This window comes from Pelmatolapia mariae, linkage group LG16_19 (assembly GCF_036321145.2).
Source record: "Pelmatolapia mariae isolate MD_Pm_ZW linkage group LG16_19, Pm_UMD_F_2, whole genome shotgun sequence".
In the NCBI taxonomy this organism is placed as follows: Eukaryota; Metazoa; Chordata; class Actinopteri; order Cichliformes; family Cichlidae; genus Pelmatolapia; species Pelmatolapia mariae.
In genome coordinates, this window is record NC_086241.1 from 22,927,881 (window position 1) to 22,950,814 (window position 22,934).

General features: G+C 39.5%; 2 protein-coding genes across 2 annotated transcripts; one reads left to right on the forward strand and one right to left on the reverse strand.

Moving 5' to 3' along the window:
* The first annotated feature begins 13,701 nt into the window (after window positions 1-13,701).
* Window positions 13,702-18,895, forward strand: zgc:162944 (uncharacterized protein LOC569993 homolog). Its single transcript, XM_063499874.1, has 4 exons — window positions 13,702-13,936; window positions 16,978-17,149; window positions 17,304-17,502; window positions 18,449-18,895. Exons 1-4 carry the CDS (start codon window positions 13,742-13,744, stop codon window positions 18,642-18,644), a joined length of 762 nt encoding a protein of 253 aa, XP_063355944.1. The 5' UTR covers window positions 13,702-13,741; the 3' UTR covers window positions 18,645-18,895.
* A 93-nt stretch (window positions 18,896-18,988) lies between these two features.
* acod1 (aconitate decarboxylase 1) lies at window positions 18,989-21,523 on the reverse strand. The gene is given in 6 exon segments (XM_063497561.1): window positions 18,989-20,067; window positions 20,191-20,196; window positions 20,341-20,540; window positions 20,643-20,732; window positions 21,174-21,359; window positions 21,512-21,523. Coding segments are annotated over 6 exon segments (1,518 nt in total). The 3' UTR covers window positions 18,989-19,043.
* Between the last annotated feature and the right edge of the window lie 1,411 nt (window positions 21,524-22,934).

Here is a 22,934-nt window from a genome sequence, read left to right on the forward strand (position 1 = left end):
CTCATCCTTCGCTCTTCCAGGGGAGCAGTCCAAGGTTGTGGCGTGTAATGGGCCTTAAAGTCTTGGGTGAGAGAGCCTTGTGGCTACACCTCTCAGGCTTAGGTTATGCTCTGAAGGCTGAGGTCATGGATGCAGCCTATGACCTGACCAAGGGTCTTTTTGACCCAGCCCTGGAGAAAATAAGCGAGACAAGCACCTGTAGAAAGGAAGAGCAAGAAGCAGGTGCCAAGAGCTGGCTTTGTGGCAGCAGCAGCAGGTAGACAGAGTGGGGCCAGAATGCAGAGAGGAGTGGGAGGCCTGCAGTCTACCCACCAGGTCAAAGTAGAGAATCAAAGAACTTGGGGCAAGCATTCCTTTGCAGCAGCTGTCGTCACATCCCAGAGAGGGGAGAAAGAAATGGTCAGCCTAGTACACCGGCAACTTTCTGTGTCACCCCTCTCTTCGCCCCCAACGAGAAGGAAGGTGTTGGAAGGAGGTAACCAAATCACTCCAAGGTTTGGGATCTCCAGAAGTTTCCATTTCACCAGGAGCACTCTCGGACTTCCCTCCTCCAGTTCAGGGTGGACAAATGGTGCAGTGTCACCAAGCACTCCTAAATACTTTGCCAGTGTCACTGAGCACTGCCCACAGTCACCAGACACTTCACTGTGTTTTGGGGGTAACAAAAGAAATAAAGTGTGAATCTCTGCAGCCAGGCAATTTGCCAAAGGCAGAGTGTCCCCCCAGTTTCAAAGTAAAAACAAAAGATAATCACTGTCACTCCCCATTTTCCCCAACAGGGGGAGCTCACGCTCTTTCCAAGGGGGACAGCCCCAACTCCTTCAGGGAAACAGGGGTGACGTCACACTACAACAACTTCAGGGCCCTCTTGCTCCTCGGCTGAAGCAGTGGTGTGCATGTGGAGTTCATCCCTGGGTCTTGTCAACCATTTCCCATGGTTACACACTACAGTTTGTGGTAAAACCAACCATATTTGGCAGAGTGTTAACTTCGGTGGCCAGTGCCGATTCAGCAAATGTCCTAGAGGAGGAAATAGCCTCTTTGTTACACACATTTTTTTTTACAGTCAACCTCTCAGAAGCATATTTTCACATCTCTATTTATCCTCCACAGAGGAAATATCTCAGGTTTGCTTATCAGAGCGTAGTGTACGAGTTTCAAACTATCCCATTTGGGCTATCTTTGCTCCGTGGGTGCAACACAACAAATGTGTGGAGGCAGCGCTGTCTCCATTAAGGAACAGCGACATCAGAATATTCTCTTACACGGATGATTATCTAATATGCTCACGATTGCTGGAGCGTAGGTTCGGGGGCTGGCGCAATCCAGGAGTGGGCCATATCTCACATAGTGAAACACCAAGCAAAGTTAGAAGAATAATGTTGGGTTACTTAACATAATCCATGGTTCTTTGATAACAGAGTGAGGTGTTTCACCAACACTTTTAGAAAGGAGTTCTTCACTGGAAAGAACATCTGACATTGGCAGACTTTCAGAAGGATGTTCTTTAACCAGTGGAACATCATGCATTGACATGCTTTCAGAAGGAGGTTCTCCATTGGGAAAAACATCAGACATTGGCATACTTTCAGAAAGATGTTCTTTAACCAGCGGAACATCAGGCATTGGCAGGCTTTCAGAAAGAGATTCCTCAATTGGTGGAACATCAGACATTGGCAGACTTTCAGAAAGATGTTCTTTAACCAGCAGAACATCAGGCATTGGCAGGCTTTCAGAAAGAGATTCCTCAATTGGTGGAACATCAGACATTGGCAGACTTTCAGAAAGATGTTCTTTAACCAGCGGAACATCAGGCATTGGCAGGCTTTCAGAAAGAGATTCCTCAATTGGTGGAACATCAGACATTGGCATACTTTCAGAAAGATGTTCTTTAACCAGCAGAACATCAGGCATTGGCAGGCTTTCAGAAAGAGATTCCTCAATTGGTGGAACATCAGCTATTGGGAGACTTTCAGAAGGAGATCCTTCACTGGGAAGAACATCTGACATTAGCAGACTTTCAGAAGGAGGTTCTTGAACTGGGGGAACATCAGGTATTGGCAGATGTTCAGAAGGAAGTTCTTCAATGGGAAGAGCATTTGACATTTGTAGACCTTCAAAAGGAGGTTCTTCACTTGAAAGAACATCTGGCATTGAGAGACTTTCAGGAGGGAGTTCTTCACTGGGAAGAACATCTGACATTGGCATACTTTAACAAGGATGTTTTCCAACTGGTGGACTGTCGGGCATTGACAGACTTTCACAAGGATGTTCTTTAGTGGAAAGAACATCTGACATTTGCAGACTTTCAGAAGCGGTTCTTTAACTGGTGGAACATCAGACATTGGTGAACTTCTAGAAGGGGGCTTGAAGATCTTGGATATGTGGTTCTTTGTTATATCAGCAATTATAGTGAGCAGCATTGGTGCAAAGTTTGCAATTTTGTGGAGCATAATTTCTTGTGGATATTTGTCTCTGATTTCTTTCAGGATGGTCTGGACCATGTCATCTCGACCATGTCATCTCTAATGGAGCGGGAGAAGATGGCCTGGCTTTCAATTGCTGTGATAGTTTTGGAGACTCAATCCAAAGTGGCCTTTGTGACACCAGTGGAGAGTATGCTCAGACTCTGGGAGGCCATGTTCAAGAGGGTGCGAGGAGGAAGCTCCCAGAAGCCCTGCAGGACGCAGGGAACTACCTCTATCACCACTTCCTGTGCAGTGAGCACTTTGGTGCTTTGTGCTTCCTGATGCTTCTCTCCAAGGATTTGAATGTAATTTGTCACCATGCTGAGTAGTTTAGATGTTTTGTAGAATAAAGTTATAAGAATGATCTTTTAAACATATTTAAAGCATCATAGAAATATTGATACACTGTAGCTGAAATGTTAATTATTGCATGTCAGATGTTACTCACTGAAATGTAGGAGGTATGGCCTCTGGAAATTTAAGGAGCATTCGGGTTTGAAACTCTATGTCCTTCATTTTATTAATGCCAGTCACTTCCCACACCTGAGTGGAAAACACAGTTACAGTGCAGTTTTGTTTACAGGTTATGTGAACATAGTGAAAAAAAAAATCTCCAAATTGCTACAAGTCTTGTGAGTTTTCTAGTCTTACCAGTTTCAGAAAAGGTTTGGCTTCTTTTTCTTTGAAATTCTCAAATTCAAACTCCTAAAGCCTTCAAAAGAAAACAAAAAAGAAGTTTTCTCTCAGCATTTATACAAACAGACTTTCAGGTGTGAGGTGGATGGTCTGTAGGTGTCACAGTAACTCACTGCTCTCTGAGTATCTTTTTGCTGTTGGCCACCAAAAGATCTCTCATATCTTCAGCAGTGATGTGTGCTGGGATTTGATTTTCCTGCTGAAGTCTAAGGAACTCCATCATGATTGCAATCTAAAAATAAAAGGAGACATTTAATCACCACCACCCTCAGGTCTTCAGAATTTACCTGATATTTTATGTCAGTTTTGGTTTGGATGGATCCGGGTCTCACCTGAGTCCAGAAGATGCCAGCAGATCTTCACAGCCGTGTTGTAAATGGGTGTGTTAAATAACACTTTTCAAAGAAATAAGAAATTACTCATTGTTACTTAAATTGATTTTCAGTTTGTTAGCTTTTAAAAGTACATTAAATTCTATAAACTGTTGAAATGCAGTAAAAAACAAACACTGTCACATACCCTGATGGGTTTGTAGATTCCTCCACTTGCTTCTATTTAAATTTTGTTGTTTTTTCCCAGTCAGGATAAAGAACTGTCAAATACTCTCCAAAAATTGCGTAAGGTAAAATGTAGACCTTAAAATACTCCAAACTCAGTGGTTTCTCTTGAACAGATGAGCTGGTTTTAAAGTCTGATGCAGATTTACAAATGTGGAATTCTGGAATGGTCACCAAGGAAACACTTGATGCAAGTTTCTTGTTATTAAATTAAAAGAAAACACTTTATGTATTTTGCTCTACATTACACTAAACTTTATTTTTTATATAAGTAAATAAGTATAGGTTACAGCCGTCCTTAGGTCACTCCTGTGAAAAGATGCATACAAGCTAGCTAATATGAAAAGAAAGCCAACCTGCAGCATCGAGTCCGTTCATATTATCTGCCTGCTTATCTCCATTTTCTTACTGTAGATGTGAACTTAAGCAGTAAAACAATGGCTTACAAAACACTGGACTGTGGAGGGAACTAATGCAAAAATTTGATGCCTGACAGCATTTGGTATATAACAGCTTTGGTTATTTGGATAAACTGTCCCTTTAAACAACCCGGAGGGAGAGACCTCTGTGTAATCGGTAGAGTCTAAAGCCTCAAGCACAATAATAATAATAGTAATAAAAATAAAGTAATGATACTAGAGATCTTAAGACAGAAATGGCAGTAATACATTTTAAAGGGCCTGATGACTACAATACACTCACTGGCCACTGTGTTATGTACACTTGCTCAACTGCTCATCAACACAAATATCTAATCAGCCAGTCACATGTCTTGATATCAGTACATTCAGGCATATAGACATGGTCAAGATGACCCACTGAAGTTCAAACTGAGCATCAGAATGGGGAAGAAAAGGTGATTTAACTGACTTTGAACCTGGTACGGCTGTGGGTGTGCAATGGGCTGAGTATTTCAGAAACTGCTGATCTACTGGGATTTTCCCACACAACCATCTCTGGAGGTAAAGGACAGAAGAAGTAGCAAGACTGAAAAAAACGATAGCAGTGGAAAAGTATACAGTCTTTACCGGACTGTGTGGCAAAAAAAGAAAATACAGATTTTCACTTACCTCACTTACCTTTTTATGCCATAACCTGCATAATTTGTGTCTACTACATTAATGTATCTTTGATATAAAAGTTCATCTTCTTCCTTTCTGTAGCAACCTCTTGTGGTAAGATGTAATCATGTAAATGTTGTGCTTTCTTACTTGTCAGTTACTGCCTTTAGGTGGGACTGAATGTCTATAAGACAGCAACGTTCAGGCATTTGTAATTGTTCAGTGGCCACTATCTCTATATTTGATCATCGGTCTGCAAAGGCACTATATTTTTTTGTACAATAAGAATTTACACCTCTACTCTGCACACTGCATCAGAACACTTATCTTTTCAGATCTGCTGTGTTTAGAGTGCAATATATGATTTTCCATTTATATTATATTCCATACTTAACCTTTTTGGAGCCTTTTATATTGCTAGGCCGGATAATGGTCACATATTGAATTTTAGGTGTTAAAAACATTTCCATGTAAACAACTAAATAGAAATTGTGACAAAGAGCCACTAAAAAGGTTTTTGGAGTAATTTTCAGCAGTTATTTGGATGTGAAATACCTGGTAGACAAGTTATTAACTTTATGAGAAAACCTTTAGTTTTATTCAGGTACAGAGCCACTATTAAGGTTACAGCAAACACTTTTATTCAAGTACCATTTCTTGTCAAAATGGCTGTAAAAAAGATCAGTTGCAGTATGTGAGAGCTCACGTTTACAGAAGAAAGATCAAGTGTACATTTGTAAAGAATAAATGAATAAGACCTATTTAGGCTTTAGGGAAACTTGACCAGAACAGAGCTGTTGTTTAGTTAGTATATGCCCGCCAATGTCAAAGCATTCCAGTAATCAGTGCATTCACATGTAATCTTTTAGTGTTAAAAATCGTTTTGCTCTTTTCTTTTGTCATATGCCAATTTTTTAAAAAAGAGAAAAGGAATGTGCAAAGGTCCTGAATTAACCCTTGGAAACAGCCATTTATTAAAAAAAAGCGGAAGTGTCCATGGAAATACATTGTGCAAGGCTCTTAATTTCTTTAAGCAGTCTTCAGGAATAGTTCTCCTGGTTTCTTGAATGAAAGTCAAAGCTCTTCTTTGGATTTTGGCTGCCTTTTATCTGTTCTCTCTTTAAATATTTCGTTCACATTATTGATAACTTCACGTAGCAAAAGTTGTTATTAGTGTGAATGCTTGTAAAAGCATTCACAGTATTGTTCTTCTAATCTTTATTAGTGTGAATGCTTGTAAAAGCATTCACAGTATTGTTGTTGTAATCTTTATTATTAGTGTGAATGCTTGTAAAAGCATTCACAGTATTGTTCTTCTAATCTTTATTATTATTATTTCATATTCCGTACGTTTTTTGGCATCTAACTCCTTCAAAACCGTTCAACTTAGAAAAACCATTCAAACACCGCTAGATTCCTCTTCTTTTGGACATGACTGCTTCTACTTTTCTCATTTTTAACATTTATATTTTTAATTTTATTCAACTTTTTCCAACAAAAATTTCCCATGTATTTCAATGGGGAGACCCTTCAAATTCTCCTTCAACTTACTCATTTTTAAACTCTTACTACTTCCACATACGTTGACATAGAGCCACCATTCAAACTTTAGAACGAAGACAAGACATTCAACTATTCAACTTGTATTTATCTTTTCAATATCTTTTATACTTTTTCTTCAGTTCCAGTTTAAGTTTCATGATGTTTTTTCACCCGTTTCAGAGTTTATAATGGGTGTGTATGGGATGGAATGTTGCCGCTAGCGTGAGACAGCTCAACTGCTAGAGTGAGAGGAGCAAAAAAATTAATCTTAAAATCTTTTTTAAAACTGCTGCTGTGTCCGCAGCGTTTGCTCTACAGGTATGATTTTACCCTCAAAACGTAGCCATCGCTGTCCTCTTTCATCCAATGTGTTTATTATTGTACTAGGTGTTATGGTTCTTTCATAAATGTCACCAATGCACAGCCTCCTCCCTCCAACTCCTCCATAGACTCCAATGTTAAAATGGCTCAGAAAGTTCGTTTGAAAATCAGAAGAGCATGGTGTCTTTCCACTGTCACCACGTCCATATAATAAACTCCACAGGCATGAAAACTGAGAATTTGGTAGACTGGACATTGCTGCCGCTCACGGTGAAAGAATTTTGTCAATACGACCTGTACTTTTCATTTGGGAACGATTTGTTTCGGCCTGACTTTTCTGTTCATTTTAAGCAGCAAAAGTGAGGTGCATGTCTGTGTGCGTGTGTACTGAGCCATTGGGTGCAGTCACTATAGCAACCAGGCTCACACCTGCCTGCTTAACGAGCTCTGTCTCTCACTCTGCCAAGATTCATCTTAAACACTTCTCTTTCAACTGCTGCTGTGTCCACAGTGTTTGCTCTACAGCCATCATTTTACCCACAAAACGCTGCCATCGTTCTTCTCTTTCCAACACCGTGTCTTCCAAAGCTCAGACATTTAAACTTTTTAAACTGTGTGGATCCAAGTGGAGGGATGACATTTTAGTCATTCAGTGATTCAAAGAATATGAACTTTTATTATTCATTCAGCTGTTTTCTGACTATAAATTTTCTTTTCTCATTTCTTATGTTTTTCTAATTTACATTTGAAACATTTTCAGCTATTTTTCAACTTCTTCTTTGTGGACGTCAGCTTTTAGCAGTTCAGCACTTTTGTTTTCAGGTGCAAATGTCTGTATTTTTCATCTCATTCAACATTTATAACTTAAAATTCAGCAATTAATTCATTTCAGTGCATACATTCAGATTCAAGCATTCACACTGCAGTTTCTTCAGAAAATGCACTTTCTAGTTCTATTTTATTATCTATTCCGTACGTTTTTTGTACTCCTACTCCTTCAAAACCGTTCAACTTAGAAAAACCATTCAAACACCGTTAGATTCCTCTTCTTTTGGAATGGTGTGCTTCTATTTTTCTCATTTTTAACATTTATATTTTTAATTTTATTTAACTTTTTTCAACAAAAATTTCCCATGTATTTCAATGGGGAGACCCTTCAAATTCTCCTTCAACTCACTCATTTTTAAACTCTTACTACTTCCACATACGTTGACATAGAGCCACCATTCAAACTTTAAAACGAAGCCAAGACATTCAACTATTCAACTTGTATTTATCTTTTCAATATCTATTATACTTTTTCTTCAGTTCCAGTTTAAGTTTCATGATGTTTTTTCACCCGTTTCAGAGTTTATAATGGGTGTGTATGGGACGGAATGTTGGGGCTAGAGTGAGACAGCTCAACTGCTACAGTGAGAGAAGCAAAAAGATTAATCTTAAAATGTTTTTTAAAACTGCTGCTGTGTCTGCAGCGTTTGCTCTACAGGTATGATTTTACCCTCAAAACGTAGCCATCGCTGTCCTCTTTCATCCAATGTGTTTACTATTGTACTAGGTGTTATGGTTCTTTCATAAATGTCACCAATGCGCAGCCTACTCCCTCCAACTGCTCCATAGACTCCAATGTTAAAATGGCTCAGAAGGTTCGTTTGAAAATCAGAAGAGCATGGTGTCTTTCCACTGTCACCACGTCCATATAATAAACTCCACCGCCATGAAAACCGAGAATTAGGTAGACTAGACGTTGCCGTCGCTCACGGTGAAAGAATTTTGTCAATACGACTTGTACTTTTCATTTGGGAACGATTTGTTTCGGCCTGACTTTTCTGTTCATTTTAAGCAGCAAAAGTGAGGTGCATGTCTGTCCGTGTGTGTGTATGGAGCCATTGGGTGCAGTCACTATAGCAACCAGGCTCACACCTGCCTGCCTAACGAGCTCTGTCTCTCACTGTGCCAAGATTCATCTTAAACACTTCTCTTTCAACTGCTGCTGTTTCCACAGTGTTTGCTCTACAGCCATCATTTTACCCTCAAAACGTCGCCATCGTTCTTCTCTTTCCAACACCGTGTCTTTCAAAACTCATAGATACAAACTTTTTAAACTGTGTGGATCCAAGTGGAGGGTTCACATTTTAGTCATTCAGTGATTCAACGAATATGAACTTTTAATATTCATTCAGAGGTTTTCTGGCTCTAAATTTTCTTTTCTCATTTCTTAGGTTTTTCTAATTTTTATTTAAAAACTTTTCAGCTATTTTCCAACTTCTTCTGTGTGATTGTCAGCTTTTAGCAGTTCAGCACTTTTGTTTTCAGGTTAAAAACTCTGTATTTTCCAGCTCATTCAACATTTTTAGCTTATTATTCAGTAATTAATTCATTTCAGTGCATACATTCAGATTCAAGCATTCACACTGCAGTTTCTTCAGAAAATGCACTTTCTAGTTATTATTATTATTATTATTATTATATCATATTCCGTACGTTTTTGTGCATCTATCTCCTTCAAAACCGTTCAACTTAGAAAAACCATTCAAACACCATTAGATTCCTCTTCTTTTGGACATGACTGCTTGTATTTTTCTCATTTATAACATTTATATTTTTAAAATTATTCAACTTTTTTCAACAAAAATTTGCCATGTATTTCAATGGGGAGACCCTTCAAATCCTCATTCAACTTATTCATTTTCAAACTGTATCTACTTCCACATACATTGACATAGAGCCACCATTCAAACTTTAAAACGAAGACAAGACATTCAACTATTCAACTTGTATTTATCTTTTCAATATCTATTATACTTTTTCTTCAGTTCCAGTTTAAGTTTCATGATGTTTTTTCACCCGTTTCAGAGTTTATAATGGGTGTGTATGGGACGGAATGTTGCCGCTAGAGTGAGACAGCTCAACTGGCAGAGTGAGAGAAGCAAAATAATTAATCTTAAAATCTTTTTTAAAACTGCTGCTGTGTCCGCGGCGTTTGCTCTACAGGTATGATTTTACCCTCAAAACGTAGCCATCGCTGTCCTCTTTCATCCAATGTGTTTACTATTGTACTAGGTGTTATGGTTCTTTCATAAATGTCACCAATGCGCAGCCTCCTCCTTCCAACTCCTCCATAGACTCCAATGTTAAAATGGCTCAGAAAGTTCGTTTGAAAATCAGAAGAGCATGGTGTCTTTACACTGTCACCACGTCCACATAATAAACTCCACAGGCATGAAAACCGAGAATTCAGTAGACTAGACATTGCTGTTGCTCACGGTGAAAGAATTTTGTCAATACGATGTGTACTTTTCATTTGGGAACGATTTGTTTCGGCCTGACTTTTCTGTTCATTTTAAGCAGCAAAAGTGAGGTGCATGTCTGTGAGCGTGTGTATGGAGCCATTGGGTGCAGTCACTATAGCAACCAGGCTGACACCTGCCTGCCTAATGAGCTCTGTCTCTCACTGTGCCAAGATTCATCTTAAACACTTCTCTTTAAACTGCTGCTGTGTCCACAGTGTTTCCTCTGCAGATATCATTTTACCCTCAAAACATCGCCATCGTTCTTCTGTTCCCAGCACCGTGTCTTTCAAAGCTCATAGATACAAACTTTTTAAACTGTGTGGATCCATGTGGAGGAATCACATTTTAGTCATTCAGTTATTCAAAGAATATGAACTTTTAATATTCATTCAGATGTTTTCTGACTCTAAATTTTCTTTTCTCATTTCTTATGTTTTTCTAATTTAAAATTAAAACATTTTCAGCTCTTTTCCAACTTCTGTGTGGTTGTCAGCTTTTAGCACTTCAGCACTTTTGTTTTCAGGTGCAAATTTCTGTATTTTTCATCTCATTCAACATTTTTAAGTTAAAATTCAGCAATTAATTCATTTCAGTGCACACATTCAGATTCAAGCATTCACACTGCAGTTTCTTCAGAAAATGCACTTTCTAGTTAGTGTGAATGCTTGTAAAAGCATTCACAGTATTGTTCTTCTAATCTTTATTATTATTATTATATCATATTCCGTACGTTTTTTGGCATCTATCTCCTTCAAAACCGTTCAACTTAGAAAAACCATTCAAACACCGTTAGATTCCTCTTCTTTTGGACATGACTGCTTCTACTTTTCTCATTTATAACATTTATATTTTTAAAATTATTCAACTTTTTTCAACAAAAATTTCCCATGTATTTCAATGGGGAGACCCTTCAAATCCTCATTCAACTTACTCATTTTCAAACTGTATCTACTTCCACATACGTTGACATAGAGCCACCATTCAAACTTTAAAAGGAAGACAAGACATTCAACTATTCAACTTGTATTTATCTTTTCAATATCTATTATACTTTTTCTTCAGTTCCAGTTTAAGTTTCATGATGTTTTTTCACCCGTTTCAGAGTTTATAATGGGTGTGTATGGGACGGAATGTTGCCGCTAGAGTGAGACAGCTCAACTGGTAGAGTGAGAGAAGCAAAAAAATTAATCTTAAATTTTTTTTTAAAACTGCTGCTGTGTCCGCAGTGTTTGCTCTACAGCCATCATTTTACCCTCAAAACGTAGCCATCGCTGTCCTCTTTCATCCAATGTGTTTACTATTGTACTAGGTGTTATGGTTCTTTCATAAATGTCACCAATGCACAGCCTACTCCCTCCAACTCTTCCATAGACTCTAATGTTAAAATGGCTCAGAAGGTTCGTTTGAAAATCAGAAGAGCATGCTGTCTTCCCACTGTCACCACGTCCATATAATAAACTCCACAGGCATGAAAACTGAGAATTAAGTAGACTGGACATTGCTGGCGCTCACGGTGAAAGAATTTTGTCAATACGACTTGTACTTTTCATTTGGGAGCGATTTGTTTCGGCTTGACTTTTCTGTTCATTTTAAGCAGCAAAAGTGAGGCGCATGTCTGTGTGCGTGTGTATGGAGCCATTGGGTGCAGTCACTATAGCAACCAGGCTCACACATGCCTGCCTAACGAGCTCTGTCTCTCACTGTGCCAAGATTCATCTTAAACACTTCTCTTTAAACTGCTGCTGTGTCCACAGTGTTTGCTCTACAGCCATCATTTTACCCTCACATTTTAGTCATTCAGTGATTCAAAGAATATGAACTTTTAATATTCATTCAGATGTTTTCTGAGTCAAAATTTTCTTTTCTCATTCCTTATGTTTTTCTAATTTACAATTAAAAACATTTTCAACTATTTTCCAACTTCTTCTCTGTGGATTTTAGCTTTTAGCAGTTCAGCACTTTTGTTTTCAGGCGACAATTTCTGTATTTTTCATCTCATTCAACATTTTTAACTTAAGTTCAGCAATTAATTCATTTCAGTGCATACATTCAGATTCAAGCATTCACACTGCAGTTTCTTCAGAAAATGCACTTTCTAGTTATTATTATATATTCCGTACGTTTTTTGGCATCTATCTCCTTCAAAACCGTTCAACTTAGAAAAATCATTCAAACACCGTTAGATTCCTCTTCTTTTGGACATGACTGCTTCTACTTTTCTCATTTTTAACATTTATATTTTTAAAATTATTCAACTTTTTTCAACAAAAATTTCCCATGTATTTCAATGGGGTGACCCTTCAAATCCTCATTCAACTTACTCATTTTCAAACTGTATCTACTTCCACATACGTTGACATAGAGCCACCGTTCAAACTTTAAAACGAAGACAAGACATTCAACTATTCAACTTGTATTTATCTTTTCAATATCTTTTATACTTTTTCTTCAGTTCCAGTTTAAGTTTCATGATGTTTTTTCAGCCGTTTCAGAGTTTATAATGGGTGTGTATGGGACGGAATGTTGGGGCTAGAGTGAGACAGCTCAACTGGCAGAGTGAGAGAAGCAAAATAATTAATCTTAAAATCTTTTTTAAAACTGCTGCTGTGTCCGCGGCGTTTGCTCTACAGGTATGATTTTACCCTCAAAACGTAGCCATCGCTGTCCTCTTTCATCCAATGTGTTTACTATTGTACTAGGTGTTATGGTTCTTTCATAAATGTCACCAATGCACAGCCTCCTCCTTCCAACTCCTCCATAGACTCCAATGTTAAAATGGCTCAGAAGGTTCGTTTGAAAATCAGAAGAGCATGGTGTCTTTCCACTGTCACCACGTCCATATAATAAACTCCACAGGCATGAAAACTGAGAATTAAGTAGAGTAGACATTGCTGGCACTCACGGTGAAAGAATTTTGTCAATACGACTTGGACTTTTCATTTGGGAACGATTTGTTTCGGCCTGACTTTTCTGTTCATTTTAAGCAGCAAAAGTGAGGTGCATGTCTGTGTGTGTGTGTACTGAGCCATTGGGTGCAGTCACTATAGCAACCAGGCTCACACCTGCCTGCCTAACGAGCTCTGTCTCTCACTGTGCCAAGATTCATCTTAAACACTTCTCTTTCAACTGCTGCTGTGTCCACAGTGTTTCCTCTACAGATATCATTTTACCCTCAAAACGTAGCCATCGTTCTTCTGTTCCCAGCACCGTGTCTTTCAAAGCTCATAGATACAAACTTTTTAAACTGTGTGGATCCATGCGGAGGAATCGCATTTTAGTCATTCAGTTATTCAAAGAATATGAACTTTTAATATTCATTCAGATGTTTTCTGACTCTAAATTTTCTTTTCTCATTTCTTATGTTTTTCTAATTTAAAATTAAAACATTTTCAGCTCTTTTCCAACTTCTGTGTGGTTGTCAGCTTTTAGCACTTCAGCACTTTTGTTTTCAGGTGCAAATTTCTGTATTTTTCATCTCATTCAACATTTTTAACTTAAAATTCAGCAATTAATTCAATTCAGTGCACACATTCAGATTCAAGCATTCACACTGCAGTTTCTTCAGAAAATGCACTTTCTAGTTTATATTTAATTCACTGCTTCATTGTGTTTTTTAAATTTACATGAATGACAGTTTTTCTACCAGTTTCAATACTACTAACGTTATTGTTTATATTGCTCGTTATTAAAAAGCTGTAGTGCTCAGGTGAGGACACAAGATGGCGAAAGAGGGAGCATCAAACTATTTTTTAAAGCGCAGAAGAAGAAACGGCATCCGGGGGCGTTTTGTCAGTTGACAGTCCGCCATGCTCAGCCTTCTGCAGCACTGTGGTCGCAACTTACTGACAGCTAGGACCCTCCAGACCGTGAGCAGCAGTTATTATTCAGCGCAGATGGGCAAACGCGTGGCTGTGGTGCTGGCGGGCTGCGGCGTCTATGACGGCAGCGAGATCCACGAGGCCTCCGCTGTTTTGGTCCATCTGAGCAGAGGGGGTGCGACTGTAAGTGTGACACGCTGATTTTATCTGCCGCTACCCCTGGAGTAAACACCACATCAGAAATGTTCATTAGCTTCCAGTTTGTCTGCTTACACTGCTCCGTGCTGGGCAGTTTCTACGATTTTTGCACTTTTTATTTGAGGTCCGACCCGTGAGCTTCCTCTGACCTCTACAACCTGTTAACCAGACTGCGCACAGTGACACGAACAGCCTCGCAGAATGTTTTGTGCAAACTGCTGATTAATGAACGACTGAAATGTACCGAAGTATTTAAAGTTCTTTAACCTCAACAGTTATCTGCCCCCCCCCCAGAAAAAAACACCTGTACAAATGCACCAGTTTAATTGGTTGTTTCTTATAAGGCAACTCTTTCATTGTCTGGACATTTGAAAGGGTCCCTGAGGCAGCCAGTTTGATCAGTATATGGTCCTGTCTGAGCTGCTGATGGGTAGCTTCAGTGAAATGTGAAGGCCTGTGTACTTTCAGCAGCTCTCTGCACCGGCCTTAAAGGAATGGTTTGTAAAAGTCCCGAGAACGGGCCCAGAGAACGTGATAGTGTGTCCTTTGTCTTACCAGCAGTGCAAACCTCTAAATGGCCAAGTGACTTTTCCAAGCCTTTCAACTCCACCTATGTGTGCAGTTAAATCTGTTTATAAGTGTTGCAGTTTTGGCTGGAGCACTCTGAGGAAATTAATTCAAAAACTTATCACAATAACTTAGAGTGTCTATATAGCGCTCTGCATGTAGAGGTGCAAGCTGACCATGATGGAATTTTAATTTTATTTATGTTTTAATGAGACTTTTTTTTTAGTTTTGAGGCTTGAGGCGTTTCTTCATTTCTGTTAGTAATATAACCAATCGTAACCCTCCAGCTGGACTAATCAATCACCAAAGCAACTGGTCAGGCATATCTCATAACAGAATTTTTTTCCTGCCTATTAAAAGGTTTGGTGCTCTCCAAAGAGCCACCAGTAACAGAAAAGCACACATACTTCAGGTAGCCCTTTATAAGACATGCATTGAAACACTTTCTTCCTTCAAGTGTTAAGATTTCAGTTTAGTAATACTAAGTGGTTACTAGTGCTGGGCGATATGGAAAAAATATTTATCACAATATGAATTCTTTTATATCACGATAACGATATATATCACGATATACCACCTGACCTGTGGTCATCTGGAAAGTATGCAGTCTGTAAACAGCGAGTGCCGAGGGTGCAGTCTTTGTTTTGAGTTACCGCAAAGCATGTCGCAAATCCGGGTGCACGTAAAGCAGCACCATGTCGCAAAACCACAAGACGGAGTTTCTTTGCAAAAAATATCATTTTTTTTATACTTTATTTTCTCTTGCATAAAGTTAAGAGTATGTATAGTGAGAAGACAACACTAATATATTTGCCACAGGCTATTTAACCCTTTAAGACCTACGATAGAACCAAGTCCGCCAGAGCTTATCTTTACATTTTACATGCTGTAGTGCCATTTGTGGGAGCATTCCAAGTTGCTATACATCAATACAACCATTATAGCCCAAATTTTAATAATATGTATGTATTAAGTCCATAGTAACTACATAAATTGCAAAAAAGTGCAATAAACTACAAAAAAATTGAAAATCGTTTTTGTTTTGTTTTTTTAACATATATTTCTAGTTAGAGAAATTTAAGAGGCTTATCCCTCAAAACTGTAAATACAAAAAAGTTGCACAAAATAGTTTCCAACCACGAGAAATTTATTTTGAGTGTCTTCATAGTTTTATTTTTGAGATACACTAATTTTTATATACTACAGGAAAAATGAAAATAAATAAATGCAAATTTGCAAGAACACAGCATGTGCATCAAAATAAACTATTTCCAACAGTGTAACTTGACTTCTAAGCATCCCAGAAACGATACAGAAAAGCATAAAGTCAAACATGACTTTTAAAAACACCAACATAGGCTTTGAAGCTAAAAAACTACATTTTCCGCGAAAATGACGTCACTTCCGGTTTCGGGCAGGTAATGGCGGACATGGATAGTTCGCGCTGACTTATATTCCAAGTAGGAAGTGTTATGAACAGCTGATCGGATCGGCAAAGCCTGTTTCTGGAATATTATGTTTTTGTTGCTGCAAGTGCTTTTTATGCAATTTTTGCAAAGCTATATGTGGAAGGAAACCGTGACCTAGGGCAAGCTAATGGAATAAGATGTAAGTACAACTCCTAAGGTTTCATATGCAAAAAAAATAATAATAATTATTGCGCTACCTTACGTGGTTCCAGTTCTACAGGGATTTAAAAACAGTTAGGGAAAACGGAGTGTGCCTGCTCCGACCGGTTGTAAAGGGTTAATGATATATTTTATGTAATAATTTATAAAATTAGGGTTAGAAACGATAGAAACGATAGAAGACAAATGGCACGATAGACACTTTTCTATCGTCCGCACGATATATATCGTCATATCGCCCAGCACTAGTGGTTACAGCTATTAATATCACTACATTATTGTTACTACTACTTTGATTGGTGTAACAAGAGAATTTCTCAATTATGCAACATATGTCTTATTACTGCACATTACAAGTTGCTACCTTGTTACAAATTGCACCCCTGAGAGTCCATACCTCATATTTACCCTACATATTTAAGGACCTAGCTAACCCCTCACAACAACAATGGTAGATAAATGTTTAAAAACAGAGCTGCCTTCATCCCGTGAAAGATTTCTCTTTTTTCCTCAAGGACAGTAATGACAGTTGGGACTGGAAATTTTCTCAAATTCCTCTTACAAAGTGTAATTTTTCAGGAATTGACATGGAATGACCCAGACACATGTCTCAAGCTTACAAGAGTAGTCATCAGTCAAAGGTCCACTATGAGTCAGGGAAAACCCTGCAACAAGTGTTGCGAAATGCAGATATTCTTAGGTTTTGAAATGCTGCTCTGACAGAAGTTCTGTTGAGTTAGCTTCAAGAATTGTGATGTTAACAATCATCATTAGTTGCCTGGTGTGCTTTTTTTTTTTTGAACTCGTCTCTGCTGCTTTTATCACCTCCAGGTGAACATGTTCGCACCCAATATTGACCAGATGCATGTGGTAGATCACCTGAAAGGTGCACCTTCTCAGGAAAAGAGGAATGTGCTGGTGGAGAGCGCAAGGCTGGCCCGTGGAAACATCCAGGATCTGTCTAAGCTCAGCGTGAAACAGCACGACGCTGTTATTTTCCCAGGTTTGTGTTCATATGTATTTCGCTGGTTCAATCGAAGCCCACACAAAAAAGATGTTGGGAAGGTCTGAGTAAGGTCGAAACTGAAGTTTGTATTTTTGGCTTATGTACATCTAGACATTTATCTTACCTCTTCCTCATTTTTGGTGTTTTACAGGCGGCTTTGGAGCTGCGAAGAATCTCTGTACGTGGGCAGTACAGGGCAAGGACTGCTCTGTAAATGACGAGGTCAAGGCTGCTCTGCAGGCGTTCCACAGCGAAGGCAAACCCATCGGCCTCTGCTGCATCTCACCTGTGCTGGCTGCCAAAGTGATCCCCGGGTGCGAGGTCACCGTCGGCATTGAAAAGGATGACAAGTGAGAAATACAACATGGACTTCCTTGTTTGCGTTCTAAGTCTGGACTTTTCAATGTTGCAATTGTTGTGTGCAAACAGTTGTTTCCAGAGACTACCACGTGCTGGGCGTGGGCTTGTTTACAGCCAGTCTGCCTGTCCTGTTGCACAATTTCTTCCTGTTTCCATGACAAATTAATTTGATTACAGTGTTAGATTTAAAAAAAAAAAAAAAAAAGGACTTAGGAAAGGATCCGTCTTTGTCAGAGTGGTGACTGACTGACGCTTGGACCAATTGATCGGTTGACAGATGTCAAAGCCAACAATCAGTTGAGATCATGATTTTGTTTACAGGCAAAATAATATTATAAAATAATTTAAAAAAAATTAACAGAATAGAAGAAAAAATGTACCATGTAAACATTTAATCTGGCTGATGTCTTCTTGCAAGTGTGCTTTTACATAAATGTGACTCATACCAGTAACCAATGCATGTTTCAGTAGATATCTGATTTGGATGCTAGTTATTTTTCCACTTTGTGCTGGGTAAACAAAGGTCTTTCTTATAAAATATTGGCTGTTTTTGAGTGATTTAGCTCTTCAACACACAGTCTTTGACCGTGTCTACATGCCTAAATGTTGCTGTAATGTGATTGGCAGATTAGATATTAGATAGTTAATGAGTGAGACCCACTGGTGCACTGTGCAGGCTGCTAAATATTTGATTGACAGGACAATCACTGGTGTGTTTGTGTAAATAGGAAGCAAAAACTGTTGGGTTCTTTCCATGTTAAGGTGGAAAGTCCCTCTGTAAGTGCAGTTTGCAGGCATAATTGATGCATCTCCAAAACTTAGAAATATAAATTTCCAGTTGTTAAAAGCAAAACCCCAAATGTTCCTAAGATGCTTGCAGAAATCGGCTTTGAGCAGCAAAACATTAAGTAGTGCCTCTTCTCCCCCACCTCTCAGGTATCCAGACACCGCTGACACTGCAGCGGCCATCAACCAGCTGGGCTGCAAGCACGTGAGCAAGGGCGTCGGCGAGAGCCACGTGGACGAAAAGAACAAGCTGGTCACCACCTGTGCCTTCATGTGCAACGCTCCGATCCACGAGATATTTGACGGAATCGGATCGATGGTGCAGGGCGTCCTGAAACTCGCCTGAGTGTAATCAGTAGAAGGTCGAAACAAGGAAAAGACTGGTGCAAGCTGTGTGGCAAATGTCTGCTGAGCTGGTTGCAGAATGGTGTTGAAGTGATTAAAAGCACTAAAAGATAATCTAGAGTAGCAGAACTGAGCTCCTCGTGAGCTGAATTTTTGAGTTTGCGTGTCAGTTTTACTGCCGCTGTCGTGGCTCCGTCCCACGTCTGTCATATTTTAGAGAATCAGCTGCAGGTGAGGATAATGTTCTCATAAATAAATAAATGAATACAAGGAAAAAGGTTCAATTTATTTCTGACCACAGAAGAGAAAAAAATATGTATAACATATTTACACGGTTATTATTTCATTCGTACTTTCTTGAAAAGATTACAAAGCTTCATATAAAGATATGAGTGTGTAATTACAAAATCCTCATTCTGTCAAGGCGCTCTTGATTACTTGTCATTCTCAGATATGAACCCAATATTGAGCACTCTGCCACCCTTTCAATGTTTCCTATAACATCAATGACCCCCTCCACTCCCTCTGTGCACAGCACAGACGAAGCATTCACACTGAACTTCTCCACCAGGTGCTTCAGAGTCAGAGGCTTCCTCCAGTGGCCGTAGAAAGTGTCACATCTGGCTGTGTAGCTCAGCCCCTGGTGCGTCGCTATCTCGACCTCGCAGTACATCTTGTCAAAACTGGGCAGGTTATCTTCCGGCGTCTCCAAGCTGACTTTGCCCAGGAGCTCCTTCAGAGCGGATCGGCCGATATGAGCGTCGCCGAAAGACTCCACGGTCACCTTGTTATCCAGCAGCGCGGTGCAGGCGTTGAACTGGAACGAGTGCCTGGCTTGGTGCTCTGTGGCAGGTAACGGGCAGTTAACGTACTTGGATGGAGGCACCCGAAGTGTGACATGCCGGATCTGGCTGAGGTCAAATTTGCCGACTGCGTTTTGGAGCTTTTCCCGGGCTGCCAGAGCTGCATCGACAACCCAGTGCATCCCGAGGTGAGCGGGGATGCGTTTGAATGCCACGTCCTGATCTTCCAGAATCCATTTATATGCTCTCACAGCAGAATCCGCCATAGCGGAGGGACTGTAGTCTTTGTAGTAAACACCAAGCCCTCTGTCCAAATCCAGTATGGCTGGATTTCCCTTCAGTCCTATCTGGGCCAGCCGAGCGGCCTCTAGGCCTCTCCGAGCAGCGTTTCCAATGTGGAGAGGTTTGGTCTGTGTGGCAGCATTGGCTAAAGGCGCCCCGGCAGAGGAGGCTGCTATGGCAAGAGCATGACTGCACTGTTCAGGGGTCAGACCGAGGAGCTTAGCCGAGGCTGCAGCGCTGCCCATCACTCCAACAACACTGGGAGGGTGGAATCTGAGAAGCAAAACAATAAGATTTACTCAAGCCTGACATAGTGATTCTGATTAACTGAAATCACTGCTTCATTAATCAAACAGTTCATATGTATTTTAATCATCAGTTTAGTCATTTTTAAAGGAGGTTTTTGTGATTTCTCCTTATAAGGTATTTTCATGTGAGCACAAACCAGAACCCAGTCACCACATCCACCTCTAAAACCCAAAATGAAACCAAAACTGTTTTCATGGCTTGACAGCACTAGGTACTGGTGAATCAAATGCTCTAGGCTTTCTAATCTAAATGAGCTGGAGAATAAATTTATTCCAGAGCTGAAAATATTTCCAAAATTGATACCTTTCAGGGATGTTGTAGGCTTCTTTGGAGAACCTCATCAGTCTGCCCTGAACTTCAATGCCAACATTGAAGGCTAGCAGGAGATCTAGACCAGAGGGCTGGCTGGGAAGTGTCTCTGCCAGGGCCAGCAGTGCAGGTAGGACGGCGCCCGAGGGATGAGTCGCAGGGTGCCAAGTGTCGTCAAAGTCCATGGAGTGAACCTAATAGACAGTCAGGCAAGGACGTTATCAGGGATCGAAGCAGAGCTGGATCATAATTCTTGTTTTCTGCATATTTTTGCTTTTGTAGAAATCCAAACTTACAGCAATGCCATTAACAAATGCAGCGTAATGAGGAGGCAGAATTATGTCCGATTTACCCCAAACGCTGCTCCTTTCCCGCGATGTGAACAACTGGAGGCACATTAATATGAGCATAAATGACATATCAAAATAACTAGCAGCAGAAAGAAGATTATAATCACAAACCGGACTATTAAAGAAGTGCAAGACTTGACTGGATAATCAGTCATCAACATGTCATGGAAAACAACTTAATAATTTGTCAAGATTGCAATCAGGGCACAAATGAAGCGAGTTAGTTAGCAGGACCGATCATTTGTAAAGGAAATCCACCAATGAGCAGAAGAGTATTTTAATTTCAGCTGCACAAACAACCTCTGATGAGCCCATATAAAGATTTTTATGTGATCACTGACAATAGATACAGAGTACTCATGTATTACTAGTTACTGTGTAGAATTAAATGAGCATCTTCTACATCTACCCACATCATAAGCAAATATTTGTCAGCAGTTGTTTGTGCAGTTATAGGGTAAATGCAGTTCACTGTACCTGACTGTACTTCAGAGCCTTATTGAAGACAGCTGTTCTGGTTCCTAATAGTCCGACACCGAGGGTGTCCAGCATCATCCTTTTGCTCCTGTTAATCACACCATCTGTCAGCTGTGAGGTGTTGAGGGCATGGATCGCAGCTCCAAAGCTCTCTGTGATACCCTGAAAAACATTACACGGGGCTAGTCAGTTCAAATCATGCAGACTTCTCCAGAGATGGTGCAGTTTATTGTGGCTATAATCAGGTTAAGATGCTAAGCTATACTGCAGGTCACCAAAAGCCAAAAATACTTTCCAAAAGGTGCCTTTATTAAAGCTCATACAGCAACCAACAGTACCTTGCGAAGCATTGTTCAGTCTTGACAAGCTCTTCAAGTGACTAAACATCCAAGCATAGCTGGCTTTTATACATTATTACTCTGTCTGAGGGCTGGACTGCCAAATTTCCAAAGTGGCTAAAAACCCACTAGGATGAGAAGTGGGAACTTTCACAATGACTGAATGCTGTCTTTTCATTTATGCTGGTTGCCAGTGCACTGGGGAATCTGCACAATCTGCACACAACAAAATCTTGTGACAGCTGATTTTGAAATTGAAAACATATTAAATCTGTGTTTTAGTAGGCACACATGATTCAATCACATGACTTAAAATAAAATGTTGCCCCTAAAACTGTAAGACTGCTAAGCTCGACCCCACAGTAACTATATACATCCTCCATATGCGATTTTCTTCTGTCCAATTCAGTCTCCTGCTCCTCTGGACACACACCCTTATGTACACTTTATAACTCACAATGTAAATAACTTGTGCAAGTGCACTGATCTACTGCTCAGACTCATACTATCAGCCCTCAGATATATGCATTACATATACATAAACATAGCCTCATGTTCAGTCCAAACATGCAATACTCTTGTTCTTGTGTCCAATCTTACATATATTTCAATTCAATTCAATTCAATTATATTTATACAGCGCCAAATCACAACAACAGCCACCTCAAGGCGCTTTATATTGTAAGGTAGACCCTACAATAATACATACAGAGAAAAACCCAACAATCGTGGGTTATATATTTATAGATGCATGTGTGTGTGTGTGTGTGTGTGTATATGCAGATATATATGTGAATATGTAGTTGTGCATATCCACACACATACACTAATTCAACTTTATACTTTTTAATACACATCTATATATTTATGTCACTGTATTTATCTTATTTATTTATTTATGTGCATAATGACAATAAAGAGTCTTGAATCTCTTGACATTTTGTTGACCCTTCTTAGTCTGTAAGACCAGCTTTACAAGAGCAGCAGAAAGCCATAACTCTGGAAATATGCCATCTTTCGTAATGGTGGCCACTATAATGGAAATTCATTGATGTGCAAGGGGAAGTTTATGAATGCAGAAATGAAATAGGTGGAAATCACGTGATAAAGAGTTTTCATTTTCAGCCGCTGATTATTGAACCAAAAGCTGTGGCTTAAATTTTATTGTTACCAGTCGCTCACAACTGCAAACCCCAAATCTCTAACTGGTCCAGTTTGCATATAAATGTGGGCTTATTAATGATTATTACTGATTGTTATTTGTTTTCCGGGTAAAATCTGATGGTAAACCAAAGTCTTTGAAGAAGTGAAAGTGAAACAAATTCATCCATTTCATGTAAAAATGAGGAAAACGTGGTTGTGTTTCTCTCTTTTGAAAAAGATTAGTTTACATGGAAGGGCTTAATTATGTAATTCCATGATG

What these genes read in the sequence shown, in the direction of transcription:
- zgc:162944 (XM_063499874.1), top strand. Translation starts at nt 13,742, where the DNA reads ATGCTCAGCCTTCTGCAGCACTGTGGTCGCAACTTACTGACAGCTAGG. An exon ending in TGAGCAGAGGGGGTGCGACT is followed by an intron (nt 13,937 to 16,977) that starts GTAAGTGTGACA and finishes TATCACCTCCAG; the next exon opens with GTGAACATGTTCGCACCCAA. An exon ending in GGCATTGAAAAGGATGACAA is followed by an intron (nt 17,503 to 18,448) that starts GTGAGAAATACA and finishes CCCACCTCTCAG; the next exon opens with GTATCCAGACACCGCTGACA.